At 44.4% G+C, this 19,832-nt stretch overlaps 1 protein-coding gene across 4 annotated transcripts in view; it reads right to left on the minus strand.

Moving 5' to 3' along the window:
• The window catches only part of IFT46 (intraflagellar transport 46), a 24,969-nt gene that overhangs the window by 2,732 nt on the left and 2,405 nt on the right, over positions 1-19,832 (minus strand). The window contains exons 1-9 of one of the 4 annotated variants that reach the window (XM_047877888.1): positions 15,290-15,423; positions 14,492-14,588; positions 12,045-12,104; positions 7,766-7,899; positions 3,637-3,711; positions 3,397-3,490; positions 2,835-2,963; positions 1,668-1,789; positions 1,345-1,411 (exon numbers count right to left, since the gene is read on the minus strand). In XM_047877888.1, coding sequence (XP_047733844.1) covers positions 1,345-1,411; positions 1,668-1,789; positions 2,835-2,963; positions 3,397-3,490; positions 3,637-3,711; positions 7,766-7,899; positions 12,045-12,089 — 666 coding nt within the window. In that variant the 5' untranslated portion in view covers positions 12,090-12,104; positions 14,492-14,588; positions 15,290-15,423. Of the gene's footprint in view, positions 1-1,344; positions 1,412-1,667; positions 1,790-2,834; positions 2,964-3,396; positions 3,491-3,636; positions 3,712-7,765; positions 7,900-12,044; positions 12,125-14,491; positions 14,589-15,019; positions 15,102-15,289; positions 15,424-19,832 lie in introns of those variants that run through there. The other 3 variants (XM_047877886.1, XM_047877884.1, XM_047877885.1) reach the window with 3 other exon arrangements.

A 19,832-nucleotide genomic window follows, 5' to 3' on the forward strand; every position in this document is an offset into this window, starting at 1 on the left:
TAACTTTGTTTAATGGTAAGTACTGGTACTGAGAACTTTTCATTTCCAAATCTAAAATGTCACATTTTCCCCATTATGCCTTTGAAGTTTTTTTAAAATGTTTTTAATGCTTTATTTATTTTTGAGGGAGACAGTGTGTGAGCAGGGGAGTGGCAGAGAGAGAGAGGGAGGCAGAGAGAGAGAGAGAGAGGTAGAGAGAGAGGGAGAGAATCCCTAGCAGGCTCCACACTGACAGCCTCTGATGTAGGGCTCAAACTCACAAACTGTGAGATACTGACCTGAGCCCAAACCAAGAGTCAGACGCTTAACCGTCTGAGCCACCCAGGCGCCCCTTAGTTTTTCTTTATCCCATTATGTTTTTCTTTTATTTTTGAGAGAGACAGAGTGTGAGCAGGGGAGTGGCAGAGAGACAGGGAGACACAGAATCCAAAGCAGGTTCCAGGCTCTGAGCTGTCAGCACAGAGCCTGATGCAGGGCTTGAACCCACAAACCACAAGATCATGACCTAAGCCAAAGTCGGACACTAAAACGACTGAGACACAAAGGTGCCCCGATTTTTAAGATTCTTAAAAGCAAAAGAAATAAGACACAAAAGAGTGTGATTAGATTTAGACACACACAAAATAGGCAAGCATGATCCACACTGTTAGAAATCAGGACAGTGAGGGGCGTCTGGGTAGCTCAGTTGGTAAAGTGTGCAACTCTTGATCTTGGGGTTGTAAGTTTGAAAAAAAAATGTTTTTTAATGTTTATTTTTGAAAGAGTGAAAGAGAGAGACATACATGAGCGGGGGAGGGGCAGAGAGAGAGAAGGAGACACAGAATCTGACGCAGGCTCCAGGCTCCGAGCTGTCAGCACAGAGCCGCCCGATGTGGAGCTGGAACCCAGGAACCATGAGAGCATGACCTGAATCAAAGTCGGATGCTTAATCAACTGAGCCACCCAAGGCACCCCTAAGTGGCTGTAATTTTAAACCTCACATTAGGTGTAGAGATTACTTAGAAAAAAATCTTTAGGGGCACCTGGGTGGCTCAGTTGGTTAAGCATCCAACTCTTGATTTTGGCTCAGATCATAATCTCACAGTTATGAGATCAAGCCCCATGTCAGGTTCTGCACTGGGCATGGAGCCTGCTTGAGATTCTCTCTCTCCTTCTCCCTCTGCCCCTCCCCCACTTGCACTCTCATGCTCGCTCTCTAAAACATATATATGTGTGTGTGTGTGTGTGTGTGTGTATCTATATATATTTCAAGAAAAAAAAAACTTAAAAAAATACAGTAAGAGAGCAAACACTGGGCACTTGAGTAAATGCTACACTTTCGTGGCCCCTGCTCCCTCCACTTACCTTGCCCAAAAGCTCTTCAAACTCTGGGGACCATTCCTGCATTAGCGTGTCAATATCAGGCATGGGCCTACAAACACAGAGGTAAATATGAACAGGAAACGAGGACAGGTAACGGGTAACATCAGCAACCTCTGGGTCATGAGATTCTAGGATGAAGGAAGGTGGTCAGTCAGCCACATGAGGATTTCAGGCTGGCCGCATCCACAGAACCTCAGGTTGATCTGGTATGTCCTCAGCCTGTGGGCCCTCTTCTCAGAAGCAATGGATCCGTAAGTGGGGAAGGTCACCAGGGGTTCCTCTGGTGAAGAGTGTGTATTTCTTACCTGGTGTAGTGCACAGTCGCAGGGGGCTTAGAACGGTGTAATTCTGAGATGCTCTCAATCCATGTGTCAATGGCTTTGGGATTCTTCTCTGCATCTTCTAGGCTCTTTACTTTCATATGTTGCTAGAAAAATAAGGGGAAACACTGGCTGATGACATTAAATAGCTCTCTTATTTTAACAGGATGGCTCATCATACGCTGTTGTTTCTTAAATAGCAGACAGCCAATGAATAGGGTAGCCTAACAGCAGCCAAGTGAAGATTAGAGGAAAACCTGATAAAATTTTCTGGAGCCATGGGAAGGGGGTGGGTGAATAGCACAAGACTGACCATACTGAGATGGCATTTCATACCCCTAGGATGGCTACAATTCCTTTAAGTTTGTTTGTTTGTTTGTTTGTTTGTGTGTTTATTTAGAGTGAGCGTGCATGTGGGGGAGGGGCAGATAGAGGGAGAGAGAATCCCAAGCAGGCCCCACACTGTCAGCATGGAGCTGGATGCAGGACTCAAACCCATGAACTGTGAGACCATGACCTGAGCCAGAGTTGGATGCCTAAGAAACTGAACCATCCAGGCGCCCCTAGGATGGCTAGAATTAAAAAGACAGACAATCACAAGTGTGAGTGAGGATGTGGAGCAACTGGAACTCTCATTCCGTACTGGTGGAATAGTAAAATGGTTCAGCTACTTTGTGTTTTGGGTTTTTTTTGTTGTTGTTTTTTTAAGTTTGTTTATCTTTGAGAGAGAGAGAGCACAAGCAGGAGAGGGACAGAGAGAGAAAATGGGAGACAAAGAATCTTAAGCAGCCTCCAGGCTCTAAGCCGTCAACACAGAGCCTGATGTGGGGCTTGAACTCACGAATCGCGACATCATGACTTGAGCCAAAGTCAGACACTTAACTGACTGAGCCACCCAGGCACCCCAAAGGTGTGTTTTTAAATGAGATAGCAGTGATGTTTATACATCTCTGTGAATACACTAAAACTCACTGACCTGTACAATCTGAAAGGGAGAGTTTCATGGTAAGTAAATTATACTGCAATAAAACTTTTTAAAACTAGGGCTGGCCTGAAACCAAGCTACCCCTTTTGATAGTAAGTCAACTGCACAGATACCAGTGGGGCCTCTGGCCATCTCCATCTGGGGCCTGGACTGGACTAATATCTTACTGTGACGTTGTGCTGTTTGGAATTCTCAGTCAACCAGAGAGAGAGCACTGTGGGGTCTGACTGCTTTGTAGAAGGCTCATCCAATACCAACAGGCCAAGGTTGTCCGGCTTTCCATCAGGACGTGGGACCTGGTTAAGAGAAAGGAAGAAAGAGGAAAAAATGGGGTTGGGCATACATAAAAAGGCCATATCTGTTGTTTCCAATCAGCTGAAGAGGAAGAACTCTTCCGGTTCATCATTATTACTAGTATTAAAAAGCATGCTTGCATACCATGCTGTACTAAAATACCATCTACTACAAAACACATTATCTATAGTATCTTAAATATAAAGCGGATAATTAGCCAAATAAATGACAAATTTTTAACATATAATGGTAGAATAAAGTTATTACCTAATACAATGAATAGAATTTGGAGAGCAAGATTAAGAACGCCAATGAAATGAAGAATGTATATGAAGGTAGCCAGTGCTAGCCAAGGAAATTAGTGGAATTGTTAAGAGTAAGAGAGGGGTCAGAAGAAACACCTAAGGAGTCATTTTTAGGATGTTTCGACTGTACCTTTAAGAATGCGTCAATATCCCCAACAGCGGGGATAAAATCAGGAATGAAAGGTTTCAGTTTGTGGTCCAGGTCGATCATCTGAGGGGTGTACCTAGGAGACATTGCCAAGGTTAGGTGGAGAAAGTCAGAGAAACGAACTTTACTGTTCAGGTTAAAAAATCTAAGGAGAATGGCCCCATTTCAGACCGGAGGTAGGAAACGGCTGGGGAGGTCATGGGGGAAGGGCCTGGTGCTCACCTGCTGATATATTGGAAGAGTTCCTTAATCTCAGCCGAAACTGGCAAATGTTCATAATCTGTAGGATCATAGGCCCTGTGAAAAGGAAAATATGGTTCGAGGTGGCCAGAGAAGAGCAGATGTGGCTGAGCCCTGGTTCAGCCCCCTCCTCACTGACCACAGACTCCCTGACTCTGAACCTTGTTTCTGCCCTGCCCACAATTGCCCTTCCTGGGTGGTTCACAAGGCAACTTTAGAATGGATCATAATTAGCTTGGTTATCTCTGCCAATGAAGAAGAAAAGAGTCGCAGAAAATGGAAAACAATTGCTAAACATTTTAGAATGAAGCATACATTTTGTTTCCCTTTTTTGAATGAAAGGGATGGAGAGAAAATATGGTATGAGATTGCAATTTTTAAAAATTCAAGTATAACTGACAACATGAGATTTCAATTTCTGACATGAAAATAATCTGTCCCAAGAAAAACAAGAATTTTTACAAAGATGCTTTTAACAGTGGGCACCTGGGTGGCTCAGTCAGTTAATCTTCTGACCCCTGATCTCAGCTCAGGTCTTGATCTCAATATGAGTTCAAGCCCAGCCTTGGATTCCACGCTGGGCCTGGAGCCTATCTTAATTAAAAAAAAAAAAATGCTTTTAACAGTGTTTATTTAATAATTTTTTCAATGTTTGTTTTTGAGAGAAAGAGAGAGAGAGTGAGCACAAGAGGGGCTGTGACAGGGGGACAGAGGATCCGAAGCAGGCTCTGCACTTTCAGTACAGAGCCCAATGTGGGGCTCGAATTCACAAACCATGAGATCATGACTCGAGCCGAAGGCAGACACTTAACCGACTGAGCCACCCAGGTGCCCCTTAACGGTGTTATTTAGACAGGTAAAAAATTAGAAACAAAATACCCAATACTTGAGAGATGGTTAGGCATGTCAATTTGAATGTTTAGTAGTTATTATTATTTTTAATTTTTAAGTAAGCTCTACACCCAATGCAGGGCCTGAACTCACAACCCAGAGATTGAGTTGCATGCTCTACTGACTGAGCCAGCCAGGTGCCCCCAAATATTGTATAGTTATTAAATACAGAATATAGGAAATGTATACAGTAAAAAACAAAAACAAAAACAAAAACCAGTAGAACACATTAATTATAATTAAGTAAAATGTAATAAACATTGGCAAAGTATATAGGTGACTTGGAAAGTTATTAACAAATGTCTGAGGAGGGTAGCTTAGCAAAAAACAGAAATAAATCATTATTGTTTTAATGTTCACTTATTTACTTTGAGAAGGAGAGAACCCCAAGCAGGCTCCACACTGACAGCACGTGCTGATGCGGGGCTCCATCTCACGAACCACGAGATCACGACCTGAGCCAAAATCAAGACTTGGGTGCTCAGCCGACTAAGCCACCCAGGTGCCCAAAACTAAATATATTATTGACTTGAAGTTTCCATTTCCCCAGATTCTGTAATTTATGAAAGCAGGATATGATCATGAAGTAAGCTGGGAAACATGAAAAGTCAGTCTGGGATTAAACTTTTGCCTCATTTGCTTAGTGTCTACCTGTGGGTGGATAGTCCACAGGTAACTTTTTATTAAACTGCTTGATTTAATAAGTGATACATACAGATGATATAAAAGGAAAGGCATAAAATGTACAAAGTGAAAAGTTATGGCTCACTTCCACCCTTGTCCCCTTGCCACCATGTTCCCCTCCCCAAAGTAATCACTAGGATTAGTTTCTAGGGTTTCCTAGAAATAGTCTACGTAATATTCGTTTTATACCCTAGTAGCACAGCGTAAACACTCTTCTATACCTTTTTAAAATTTAACACTGTCTCTTGGAGATTGTTCTTTATGGTGCACAGAGTGCTGCCTTATACTTTTTAATGGCCAGACAGAATTCCACTGATTGGCTACACCATCATTACTTTAACCAGTAATGGTATATGAAATGGATGGGCCTTAGAATCCACTTTGATTAAAACCTATAGGGGTGGTGGCACAAAAACAGACACATAGACCAATGGAATAGAATAGAAACCCCAGAACTAGACCCACAAATGTATGGCCAACTCATCTTTGACAAAGCAGGAAAGAACATCCAATGGAAAAAAGACAGTCTCTTTAACAAATGGTGCTGGGAGAACTGGACAGCAACATGCAGAAGGTTGAAACTAGACCACTTTCTCACACCATTCACAAAAATAAACTCAAAATGGATAAAGGACCTGAATGTGAGACAGGAAACCATCAAAACCTTAGAGGAGAAAGCAGGAAAAGACCTCTCTGACCTCAGCCGTAGCAATCTCTTACTCGACACATCCCCAAAGGCAAGGGAATTAAAAGCAAAAGTGAATTACTGGGACCTTATGAAGATAAAAAGCTTCTGCACAGCAAAGGAAACAACCAACAAAACTAAAAGGCAACCAACGGAATGGGAAAAGATATTTGCAAATGACATATCGGACAAAGGGCTAGTATCCAACCAAAATCTATAAAGAGCTCACCAAACTCCACACCCGAAAAACAAATAACCCAGTGAAGAAATGAGCAGAAAACATGAATAGACACTTCTCTAAAGAAGACATCCGGATGGCCAACAGGCACATGAAAAGATGTTCAGCGTTGCTCCTTATCAGGGAAATACAAATCAAAACCACACTCAGGTATCACCTCACGCCAGTCAGAGTGGCCAAAATGAACAAATCAGGAGACTATAGATGCTGGAGAGGATGTGGAGAAACGGGAACCCTCTTGCACTGTTGGTGGGAATGCAAATTGGTGCAGCCGCTCTGGAAAGCAGTGTGGGGGTTCCTCAGAAAATTAAAAATAGACCTACCCTATGACCCTGCAATAGCACTGCTAGGAATTTATCCAAGGGATACAGGAGTACTGATGCATAGGGGCACTTGTACCCCAATGTTCATAGCAGCACTCTCAACAATAGCCAAATTATGGAAAGAGCCTAAATGTCCATCAACTGATGAATGGATAAAGAAACTGTGGTTTATATACACAATGGAGTACTACGTGGCAATGAGAAAAAATGAAATATGGCCTTTTGTAGCAACATGGATGGAACTGGAGAGTGTGATGCTAAGTGAAATAAGCCATACAGAGAAAGACAGATACCATATGGTTTCACTCTTATGTGGATCCTGAGAAACTTAACAGGAACCCATGGGGGAGGGGAAGGAAAAAAAAAAAAAAAAAAGAGGTTAGAGTGGGAGAGAGCCAAAGCATAAGAGACTTAAAAACTGAGAACAAACTGAGGGTTGATGGGGGGTGGGAGGGAGGGAAGGGTGGGTGATGGGTATTGAGGAGGGCACCTTTTGGGATGAGCACTGGGTGTTGTATGGAAACCAATTTGACAATAAATTTCATATATAAAAAAATTAAAAAAAAAACAAAACCTATAGGGGTGGGTCATGAATAATCTATCCCGAGGACTGGAACAGGGTGAGGTTTTTCTTTTGTTTTTGTTTTTTGATTTTTTTTGAGAGAGAGAGTGAGAGAGAGGCAGAGGGAGGGATACAGAGAATTCCAAGCAGGCTCTATACTAAAGTGTGGAGTCCTACGTGGGCGGGGCTCGATCCCACAATGCTGGGATCATGACCTGAGCTAAAATCAAGAGTCCGATGCTCAAACCAAATGAGCTACCCAGTGCCCCAAGAGATGTTTTTACTGAAACACCAGCCAGGAACACGTGCTTCAGTGTAGGGCTCCCAAGCACTTATTCTCTATCCATCCAACAAAGATCTGAGCCTAAACTAGAAACTCTCCTGTGCCTGTATGTTTTCCTTGCTGAACAGAATTGCTTGTGTATGTATATAAATGTTATTTCCTCGTTCCCAACATTAGAGCTCCTTGAAGGCAGGGACCACCTTTTATATTCACTCAGCAAATCCTCATGAAACCACCGAACGTGCAAATATTTCAGATAATGCAAGTGATGTCATGGGACTCAATGAGGCAGTGTGGCCGGAAGAGAAGGAAAACGCATTATGCTGGCTTCTGAGACACCTGAAAATCCTAAGCAGGATCAAAGGGAGATGCTAGAATTTCACTCCTAACTGATGTGTCTTCCTCCCTGGCTTGAGTGTCCTCAGCGAGGCAGGGCTTTCCTCACCCTTCCAGAGGGGCCCCGTGCTCTTCATCATCATCATCTTCATCAGTATCCGTCTCAGAGGAGTCGTCGTCGTCATCATCATCATTTTCACTGAAGCCCCGTTGAGGTGTCAGCTGCGAGGGCTTCTTCTTCTCCTGAGGTAGGGCAGGGTGGGCACAGAAAGAGCTACATAAAGAGAAGGTTAGTGTGCCTATGCCCCATTCCCTCCTAGTGCTCCCACACATACCCTCCCGCCTGGCACCAAATGACCAGAAAGAGAGGGTGGCTCTCCCCAGAAAGGCCCCAAGGACTGTCGTCTTTTCCTGCTTGGCTGCACCCTGGGGCCTCACTTTCTATAACCACATTCGATTTTTCTCCTTGAGGCCTGGGTATAGATTTTATCCAGTAGATATCTATTTTACCTTTTACTTAGGAGACCCCCAGTCAGCTCCAACTCTAAAAGTTAGAGACTCTTGAAGGAGAGGAAAGCAACTCTGATTAGTTATTTTGGAAGGAAATGAGGGCAGATGAAGTTGGAAGACAATTTTAGGGGAATCTTAATACTCACAAAGCTCACGGGGAGGAAATCTAGTGTTTAATTTGCAAGACTGCCCAGAGTAAGCTGCTAATGACTATCAAAAGAATCAACTCCGTCCCCGAATTCCAATCAGCAGTTCCAGAGACTATGGGTTTTTCACTTCCATTCAGTCACACTTCTCTTCAGTGGGTACTGGACCTGCCCATAGTCCCCGTCCCTTCCCCCCCGAAGTCAAATGCAACGACTATATGTTATATCTCAAGATAAGAGACTCTTCTGTCCTTGGCATTACAACCTACCTTTCCGAGCTTCTGGTTCTCTAAGTATCATCCCACACTCTCAAGGGTACGAGGAGTCCAGTTTTGGGACTTGCAGGGGCATTTGGGACAGGGTCCATGTCTTTGCCTCTGTGGCCTGGAGCCTGTGGCATGCCCTCACTTAGGACCCAAAGGATGACCAGCTGGTCTCCTTTAAAAGTAGGTTTGGGGGCACCTGGATGACTCAGTTCGTTAAGCGTTCGGCACTTGATTTTGGCTCAGGCCATGATCTCATAGTTGTGAGATCAAGCCCTGTGTTGGGCTGTGTGTGCTGAGCCTGGAGACTGCTTGGCATTCTTCCTCCCTCTCTCTCTCTCTTTCTAAATATTTTTTTTAAATAAATAGTAGGTTGGGCGCCTGGGTGGCTCAGTCGGTTAAGCGTCCGACTTCGGCTTAGGTCACGATCTCACTGTCCGTGGGTTCGAGCCCCTCCTCAGGCTCTGTGCTAACAGCTCAGAGCCTGGAGCCTGTTTCAGATTCTGTGTCTCCCTCTCTCTCTGACCCTCCCCCGTTCATGCTCTGTCTCTCTCTGCCTCAAAAATAAATAAATGTTAAAAAAAATAAAAATAAAAATAAAATAAATAGTAGGTTTTGAGGGGCACCTGGCTGATTCAGTTGGTAGAACACGAGACTCTTGATCTCGGGGTTGTGAGTTTAACCCCCTCATGGGGCATACAGCTTACTTAAAAAAAAAAATAACAATAATTAATTAATTAAAAAAATAAAAGTAGGTTTTTTTAAAAAATGTTTATTTCTTTTGTCAGAGAGGGAGAGGGTGAGGGAGCACGACACGGGGCTCAGTCCCACGACCGTGAGATTATGACCTGAGCCAGTATCAAGAGTCTGATGCTCAACTGACTGAGCCACCTAGATGCCCCTAAAAGTAGGTTTCGAAAGCTTGGTTTCCATATGCCATATGGCTTATGCCAAGGTTAACAAATGTTTGGCTCCAGTTTTAAAAATTATTTAACGTTTCTCTTACAGTCAAGCAACTATTGGCATATAAAACTGTGACATATTACAGAACATCAAAAATGCTTTTGGTCACAGGTTCCTGTAGGCATAACACAGAATTATTATATATAAAAATATATTTTAACTAACTGTAATATGTGTGTGACAAATGGCACCCAGTTGCAGAATTTATTCAATGACTGTGCTTTATTGGTATACAATAGATAAGGGTCTCCTATAGTGCTCTTTTTTTTTTTTTAACGTTTATTTATTTTTGAGACAGCATGAATGGGGGAGGGTCAGAGAGAGGGAGACACAGAATCCGAAACAGGCTCCAGGCTCTGAGCCGTGAGCACAGAGCCCGACGCGGGGCTCGAACTCACGGACCGCGAGATCATGACCTGAGCCGAAGTCGGCCGCTTAACCGACTGAGCCACCCAGGCGCCCCTAGTGCTCTTTCTTAACTCAAAATCTGCCAAAGCAATCCCTCATCACACAGGAAGTAATTTGGCAAAGGCAGCTTTTTAAGAATACTGATGGCCGGGGCGCCTGGGTGGCGCAGTCGGTTAAGCGTCCGACTTCAGCCAGGTCACGATCTCGCGGTCCGTGAGTTCGAGCCCCGCGTCGGGCTCTGGGCTGATGGCTCAGAGCCTGGAGCCTGTTTCCGATTCTGTGTCTCCCTCTCTCTCTGCCCCTCCCCCGTTCATGCTCTGTCTCTCTCTGTCCCCAAAATAAATAAAACGTTGAAAAAAAAAATTTAAAAAAAAAAGAATACTGATGGCCAATTTAAAGGTTATTAAAAATAACCTCTCTGATTCTAGGTGCACACTAAATTAAAAAGATAAATTGAGTCCTGAATGTTGGTCACAGCATGATGAAGGCTAGAAAAATTTAGGGTGAACATGTAAAACTAGGAGGCCAAATTAGGAAAACTGCTCACTTTTCTTTTGTCTGCTTCTTCAAAGCTATGTTTTGCAAAATCTCTGATCTAAAGGCAGAGGGCTTCCTATGCCACAGACAGATGCCTAAAAAATTACTTTGTGGGTAAGATGTTAAAACAGCACACTAGTCACCAAGTGGAACAACTTCATTTTTCTTAATAATTTTTTTATATATTTTTAGTAATCTCTACACTCAACCTGAGGCTCGAACTCACAACCCCGAGGTCAGGAGTCGCGTGCTCCTCCAACTGAGCCAGCCAGGTGCCCCAAAGCAGGACTACTTTAAAATGTGACCTTGTATAAAAAGCTACATTTTCTACAATCAGTCTATATTACTATAGCTTTTTGCATTACTTCAAATACCCTTCTTCACTTGTTTCAAAGCTCGTGTTCTTGAAGGATAATCAAAAGGTAACTAACCATTGGATCACATGCTAAGGCTGAACACAATGGCTGTGTAGGAGAGCACGTGTGCACCTGTAGGGTCCTGCCTAGAGCTGGAGGCATCTTGCCATCTTTCTTTCGGAAACAGAGCAATCCTCCAGGTTCACAGAACCAACAACAAAGTGACATCTGGGTCTTAAAACTTCAAAATTAAAGTCTCTTTCCCAAAATATTGGCAGTATCACAAATGTTGACAACGAACAGATGCCTAGACCAATAATTCCAAACTCGCTTTATCATAAGAATTACTTGGGAGTGCTTGCTAAAAATATAAATTCTCCGGCTTTTACCTTCAAGATCCTGATTCAGTAGTTCTGGGTGGGGACTGGACATCTGTATTGTTAAAGGTAAGTACTCTAGTTGATTCTTATTGTCAGTAAAGTTTGCAAAAACAACGCCTATATTATATGAAATATATGAAATATATATATTCCTCACCAAAAAGTCAGCTGTAATAGTAGGCTTGACTCCAGAAGGAAACAATTTTTTCTTTTTTTGAGAGAGAGAGAGACAGGGTGCAAGTGAGCAAGGGGCAGAGAGAGAAAATCCCACAAGGGGGAGACAGAGAGAGAAGCGGGGCTCACCCTAAGCGGCTTGTGTTTTTACCTGAAGCAAGGCTGAAACTCACGAACCATGAGATCATGACCTGAGCTGAAGTCAGATGCTTAATGACTGAGCCACCCAAGCACTCTGAAGGAATCAAAATCTTAAGGCTCTTTGCTCCTGATTTTCCTACATGAGCTCAAAGGTATCCAACCCAACCCCTGGAGGTGCGTAGTCAAGAAACGTTTACTGCTGGGGCGCCTGAGTGGCTCAGTCGGTTAAGCATCCTGACTCTTGATTTTGGGTTAGGCCATGATCTCACCGTTCATGAGTTTGAGCCCCACGTCAGGCTCTGCACTGACAGCTCAGAGCCTGGGGCCTGCTTCTGATTCTGTGTCTCCCTCTCTCTGCCCCTCCCACCAACTCCTGTGTGCTCTCTCCCTCTCTCAAAAATAAGTAAAACTTAAAAAAAAAAAAAAGGCATGTTTACTATTGACCTACTATCACCCAGACTAACTACTGACAACTCCCAAGTCCACAAGAAACTGTGGGTCATACTATACCTTGTTATTTTCCTCTTCATACTCATCACTGCTGTTGTCAGCCATAGTCTTGTCAGGAAGCTGGGCAGAACCAAGAAGTCCTTAGAAGAAAAGTTTTCCTTTTAGGTTAGTAATATGATCTTTAAAGACAAATATTTTTGGTTTATAGTATGTTATGCTCTGCTTTATGGCTAAAGGACAGAAGTCTGAATTCTAGTCATGGCTTTGTCAACTCAATTCAGGATATATATACTAAGCATTAGTGTGCATAAGGCATTAGGTTAGACATTATACTAGTGGATTATCTGCCGTTACATAAATTATATACAATCTGCCCTTAGTTTACACACTGGGAAGGCCGGGAGTGAAGAGCAACTCTATGGCTTGAAACTCTTAGCCTGAGTCTCAGTATTCCCACATCTGAAGGAAGGCAGTGACATCCATCACTCAAGACCGTTACAAGGATGAAATGACAAAACTCAGGTGAAAGGAATTGACCCAGCTCCTGGCAAGTAATAGTCACAAATATGAACTGAATCAGGGTCCAGAAAAGCAATAAAAATATTCTGAACAATTAAAAGTATAACCAGATATAAGATAGTAACTGGCATGGAAACCATGTTCAATGATTTCTAAATCAAATTCAGCCAGGGGCACCTGGGTGGCTCAGGTCACGATCTCACTGTTGGTGAGTTTGAGCCCCGCATCGGGCTCTGTGCTGACAGCTCTGAGCCTGGAGCCCGCTTCGGATTCTGTGTCTCCCTCTCTCTGCCCTTGCCCTGCTCGTGCTCTGTCTCTCTCTCTCTCAAAAATAAATAAACATTTTAAAAAATGTAAATCAAATTAATGCCAATTAAACACCACTTTTCAGTCTGCTACCTTGCCCAAACTGAAAACAAATTGTAATGTCAACAGCCGGCAAGATTATAAGCATGCTCAAGTCAAAAACCTTGTCTAGGTATACATATATCCCCAAAAGATTGAAAGCAGGGACTCAAAAAGATACTTGGACACCCGTGTTCACAGCAGCAGAGTCACAATAGCCAAAAGAGGGAAAAAACCCAAGTGTTCATCGATAGACGAGTGAATAAACAAAATGCGGTTATACCTACAATGGGATATTATTCAGCCATAAAAAGGAAGGAAACTCACACGTGCTATAGCATCATTGAACCTCGAAAACACGATGCTAAGTGAAATAAGCCAGACACAAAAGGACAACTATTGTATGATTCCACTTTTGTGGAGCCCAGAATAAGTGAAGTCATAGAGACCAAGTGGAACAGAGGTTACCGGGGGCTGCCAGGGAGAGGGGAATGGCGAGTTATTGTTTAACGAGTAGTTTCTGTTCGGGATGATGGAGGAGCTCTAGAAATAGACAGTAGAGATAGTTACACAACAATATGAATGCACTCAATGCCACCGAATCGTACACTCAAAAATGATTAAAATGGCAAATTTTATGTTAGGTACATTTACCGCCACCCCAGATGTCATCCTTGATTCCTAACTCAAGAGCCAAACCCAATCCATCAGCAAGTATCTTGTATTTTCCTCTCCTCTCTACGCTCCCCTTCCTCACCACATCCGGGTCACTATCGCCTCAGCTCGCCATTGCAACAGGAGCCTTGGCTCCCTACTTACCTCCTGCCTGCCTGCCTTGGAAACCACTCCTTCCTACCATACGCTGGTCTCCTTCAAGGCCTCAAACGAACCCAAACTCCTTTTCACGTTTCACTTGCTTCTTCCTTTTCCTGCCCCACTTCTCCTCAATATCTGGATTTTTCTCATCTTTCAGTCTCAAATGTCACCGCCCCCTCAGGTCTTCCCTGACCCCCCTATCAAAAGAAGATCCCACTCCTCATCATTATCCTCTGTAACATCACACTCTTTGCCTCCAACAGTGCACTCACCACATTTGTCATTATGTCTGTTTGTCCATTTGTCATCTGTCTCCCGTGATTACGAGCATCGAATGGCAGGGTCAGTGTCTCTTTTAATACTGTATACCTAGTGCCAGGCAGAAGGCTGACACACAGTAGGCATTCAAAACGTGTGTTGACTAAATGAGGGGGTCAAGTCCTGTTAACACGTTCCACTGAGATTTTGACTGGGATCGTAAGTTAAGGGCAGGTTACTGAAGCATCTTCAAAACTGTGCAAAACCAGTTTTGAGAAGTTAAAGCAAACAGACAAACGTGAATCCCTGGCCGACTGTGAGCAGAGCCGTAGCACCAAGCCACCGGAGATAGGGAACACTGGTCAGGTTGGAGGAAGACCCTGCATCTGGGGGGCTGGGTTTTCTCCTCCCTTAACTAGTTGGAAACGATGGCCGATTGTTCGCCAAACTGGACTCTGAAAGCCAACATTTGCTATTACAGTAAAACAGGAACTTCTTGGAGACATTCATGAATCCATCCTGCTCTTTTGTTCTGAGAGCTATTTCCTTCCTCTCCCGTCCTCTCTTACCTTTGGGTCTGGGGGTTGGAGGATGAATACTTGCAACCTCTTCAGAGTCGTTAATCTCTAGACGCTCATCGTAGGTCTGGTTTTCTACAATTTTGGTCTAGGTAAAAGGAGACATAATTACATAGCTCGTATCTCCGGATATGAGCTGATTCCAAACCAGTAGTGGTTCCTCTTCCTTACCCAAGACACCAGTTTTACATGAAACCTTTACCCCATTCAAATTTTCCTTGGTTTCTTGGCCCAAGTCAAGCAGTTAAATCATTCTGCTGCAGCTCTTGTTTAGGAACTGCTGGCAGGCTGGCTGAGGATCGAGGGAATCGTGGAGGGAAACGACAGCCCACTGAGGGGACCAGCTCCCCAAAGCTGTAAGATGCACGCACACGGGCACAACAGTATTTGTCTTAAGAGGCAGCTCTCTCCTTATGGTCACTTTCCCCCAAGGCTGTTGGGGTGTCGGGGCTGGGGGGAGGGAGCTAGGGGGTGTAGAGGTTGTAAAAAGAGTTCTGTCTCTGGAGTCCCCTTGTTTACCTGCAGAGAGGGTAAACTCCAGTTTCTCAGTCCCATCCAATAATCCTAAGCGCATCACCCCCATCTCTACCCCCTGTCTTGAAGGTCGGACCCCACTGAAGTTTCTTGGGGAAGTAAAGGAAGCCGAATGATAGCTGGTGGCGTGAAGGAAGAGAAGTAACGGTTGTCACGGAGATAGGAAGAGATGGGGGGATGGAGGGAAGGGGAGTGGAGATTCCTCCCGGGAGGGAGAAAGGGACTTCTCTTTCTGCTAAGGTGAGTACGAATTACCTGTAGCCCCTCTGAATCCGTCTCCTCTATATGGAAAGAACCCCAGCCTACGGCCGGAGTCTCACTCCAATATCAGACGAGGCCACTTTCGGGCTTCGACTTGGAGCTGCCTGCCTTGTTGCCAGACGCTAGGAGGCAAAAAAAAAAAAAAAAAAAAAAAAAATCGCGAGACTTGCTTCCGCTCTCGTGAGACCTACTCCCCTCGCGCTTTGCATCTCTCCCAGCAGCGGAGGTTCCGAGGAGGATCTGGAGGGTTTTGCATGAAGCCTCTCTGGGCGGGCTAGTCGCCTGTTTTTCTATGGTTTCAGTAAATGCGTCTGTGGCGGCATCTAGCGACCACGGCTGGCAGAGCCGGCTGATGAGTATCGGTTCGTACAGTTAGCCCTCCAATCTGGAAACGCTGTGTACGTTTCTCCCGCTAGAACAAGGCAATTCGTTCTAAATCGGTCTAATCGGAATTGAGGCTGACTCTCGAGGCAGTATTCCTCGAAGCACCTTGAATGTGCTTTTATAGCACTTGTACTACATTATAGTCCGTCCCCTCCACAGTGTCTCATTGCATGGGACATGCTTATATCAAGAAATCGTTATTTATATGCGATTCAAATTGAACCTAGTTTCCTATATTTTTATTTGCTGACGACTGAGCTTCGTTAGGGCATTGCATAACTTAGGCACTTTTATTTTATTTTAACGTTTATTTATTTTTGAGACAGAGAGAGACAGAGCATGAACGGGGGAGGGGCAGAGAGAGAGGGAGACACAGAATCCCAAGCAGGCTCCAGGCTCCGAGCCATCAGCCCAGAGCCCGAGGCGGGGCTCAAACTCACAGACCCCGAGATCGTGACCTGAGTTGAAGTCGGACGCTTAACCGACTGAGCCACCCAGGCGCCCCACTTAGGCACTTTTAAAATGCGCGTTGGATGGGTGAATGAGGAATGATGAATGAAGACATAAGGGATAAATATTTCATAACCATGGACATAGTTAATTTGGGGAATCAGTGGGGTGCCTGGGTGGCTCAGTCGGTTAAGCTGTAACTTCGGTTAAGTGGGACTTCGGGTCAGGTCACCATCTCTCCGTTAGTGGGTTCAAGGCCCCCTTAGGGCTCTGTGCTGACAGCTCAGAGCCTGCTTCAGATTCTGTGTCTCTCTCTCTCTCTGCCCCTCCCCTGCTCGTGCGTGCGCGCTCTCTCTCTCTCTGAAAAATAAATAAACATTTAAAAAAATTAATTTGGGAAGTCAGAGAGAGGGTGAGAAAAACAGAGAAAAGAATATTGGAAACTGACCCTGAAAACCTGCCAGACAAAAGCAGGAAAGTTGCTTTAAAAAGGAAAATGAGAGACACTTCCGGCCAAAAATGGAACTGCAAAATACTTAAAAATTTTTGTGTCCTCTGTTATTGCTAATAATAATGCATATGTATTATTGAGCACTCCCCACGCAGGAGCACTCAGATTATATAGGCTTATTTATTAATGGATTATCTAACTTCACAACCTTTTGAAACAGATGTTCGTGCCAATTGAGAGATTAGATCATGGAAGTTTAGGAGAGTTAAAATGATTTGCCTAGACCCAGCTAGTAAGTGGTCAAAATGGGAGTCAAACGCGGGTCAGTCCGACTTCTAAATCCCTGCTGTGAACCATTAAGACATACTGCCCCTAATGCACTCCTCAGAAAGCGTGTTTGCAAGGGTGCTTTTCTTATGCAGTTTAATTTAGCTGATGTTGTATTTCCAAAGAACTTGTCAGTTTGTCTTTGCCGCACTGCCCTTTTGCACTGCACTTCGGTGGTCAGCATGGAACATCCCCAGAAGTGGCCACAAGAAAACAATAATTCCAGGCAAGATTTTTTACTATTTTTAAATTAAGAATTTGCCTTTTTAAAAATATGGTTTTTATAACCAAAATTAAAAAATACAGTTTGACTTACATCCCTCCAGGGATGTAAAATAAGTTTTAAAAAACTTTAAAAAAAAAAAAAAACACTTTTTTGGGGGGCGCCTGGGTGGCGCAGTCGGTTAAGCGTCCAACTTCAGCCAGGTCACCATCTTGTGGTCCGTGAGTTCGAGCCCCGCGTCAGGCTCTGGGCTGACAGCTCAGAGCCTGGAGCCTGCTTCGGATTCTGTGTCTCCCTCTCTCTCTGCCCCTGCCCTGCCCATGCTCTGTCTCTCTCTGTCTCAAAAATAAATAAAAAAAAAACTTAAAAAAAATAAAATATGTGAGCTTTGTAAAGATTCTGCCAGAAAGCCACTAGCAATGAAACTGCAGTAAGAGTGAGTATTCTATAATGCAGGGTTTAAGGGCACAGGTTCTGAAGTTGAGCAGCCTTTGTTCGAATCCTGGCTTTGCTACTCTCTAGCCCAACACCTGTGGTAGAATAGTTTTCCTCTTTCTACCTTGTAAAAGAGATTATTAGAGATCCTCTTTCACAGAATTCTTGTGAGGATTATTATTATTTTTAAGATTACTCATTTATTTTGAGAGAAAGAGAGTGAGCACATGAGCATGAGCAGGGGAGGGGCAGAGAGAGAGAGGGAGAGAGAGAATCCCAAGCAGGCTCTGAGCTGTCAGCACAGAGCCTGACATGGGGCTCAATCCCATAAACCGTGAGATCACTACCTAAGCCAAAACCAAGAGTCAGATACCTACCCACCCAGGTGCCCCTTATTGTTATTATTTTTGACACTGGCTGAAAGAGAACTTGTTATTACTTTTCTGTACAGAAAGTTCAACAACGTCCACTTAGTCCAGTTTGGTGGCCAATTCTTTAGCCTTTGCCTTTTCCAACTTGGCAATGGGAGCCACTGACTTTGGACCCATGATGTTACCTCCCCAGTGACAGTGGATCTCATCGTATCTGTTGTTGTAATGGGTCCTGATGGCTTCCACCAGCTTAGCCGGAGCTCCTTGGTCTTCCAAGTTACCTGGCGTGAAGGTGACAGTGGTGCAGGCCTTCCTGTAGACCGGATGCCTCAGCCTGGCCTTGCCCTTGATAATGCAGTAGGGAACCCCTGTCTTACAACACAGGGCTGGCAGGAAGAAGACCAGCTCAATGGAATCCACATCATGTGCTACCACCAGCAGCTTGTTTTCCACCAAGGTGGTGATATTATTTTTTTTTTAATTTTTCAGTGTTTTTATTCATTTTTGAGAGCAGAGTGTGACTAGGGGAGGGGCAGAGAGAGAGGGAGACACAGAATCCGAAGCAGGCTCAGGCTCTGAGCTGTCAGCACAGAGCCCGACGTGGGGCTCCAACTCACGAACTGTGAGATCGTGACCTGAGCCGAAGTCAGACGCTTAACCAGCTGAGCCACCCAGGCGCCCCCAAGGTGGTGACATTATTAACCCCAGCTGGAAGGACAGGAGGCCTCTTAGTGGGGGAAATCTCCTTTGCCTGAAGCTTTCTTCTCAGCCTGAGCTGACAACCTCTGCTTCTTTTCTTGCTTTGTCTCTGGTCTGTATTTGTGAGCCAGCTTAAGCAGTTGAATAGCTAGCTGTTTGGCGGTCCAAGGCCTGAGTGAACTGGTTAGTCTCAGGAGGCACTTTTAGATGTTGATATTTAATAGCCCTTTGCTACTGCAGCCAGATGTATGAGGGCCATTTGACAAAGCAGGTGAGGTCCCTTTGGGGCCGGATGTCCTGTCCAGTGCCAAAGTCCTGGGACCTTTTCTCAAACAGGGGACCACCTTCTTGGCCTCCTGTTTCTTCACAACAGCAGGGGCCAGGGCCACCTTCTTCCTCTTAGCCTTCTTTCCTTTCGGCATCTTGGATGACTGGGGGAAAGAGACTCTCTTGAGGATGAAATGAGATAATCTGTGTGAAGAATTTAGAGTAAAACCTGGCTCATTGTAAGTGTTCAGTAAGTATTAAGGAATAAACAAGAGCTAAAAAGGGGGCAGTGTCATCATGAGGAAACCGGAGTTTCAATCCTGGCTCTATCATTTACAGGCTGTTTGAGTTTGGGCAAGTGTTTAACTTCTTTGATCCTCAGTGTCCTTATCTGGATTGTCGTAAAGGACTAGAGATAATGTGCAAAGTACCTGACACAAAATAAACACTCAATAAAAGAATGCTGTTTTTCCACGGCTGCAGGGGATGAGTGCTGCAGAGTTGAGCTAGTAGTGTGGGACAAAATGATATAGGACACAGGGAACAACTGCTGAATCAGCTATACTCTGAGTCTGACCCTTGGCATGGGAGAAATGCCAACAGACCAGGCTCTGAGATGTCAGCACAGAGCCCGATATGGGGGATCAAACCCACTAACTATGAGATCATGACCTGAGCCAAAGTCGACACAACACTTTTTAAAAGATATGATTTGGGGGTACATGTCTAGTTCAGTCGGTAAAGCATATGACTCTTGATCTCTTGGTCTTGGGGTTGTAAGTTCAAACCCCATGTTTATTTAAAAATAAAATCTCAGGGCGACCTGGGTGGCTCAGTCAGTTGAGTGTCTGACTTCGGCTCAGGTCATGATGTCACAGTTCATGAGTTTGAGCCCTGCACCAGGCTCTGTGCTCAGATGCTCTGTCTCCC

Source organism: Prionailurus viverrinus, chromosome D1, assembly GCF_022837055.1.
Source record: "Prionailurus viverrinus isolate Anna chromosome D1, UM_Priviv_1.0, whole genome shotgun sequence".
NCBI classification, from domain to species: domain Eukaryota; kingdom Metazoa; phylum Chordata; class Mammalia; order Carnivora; family Felidae; genus Prionailurus; species Prionailurus viverrinus.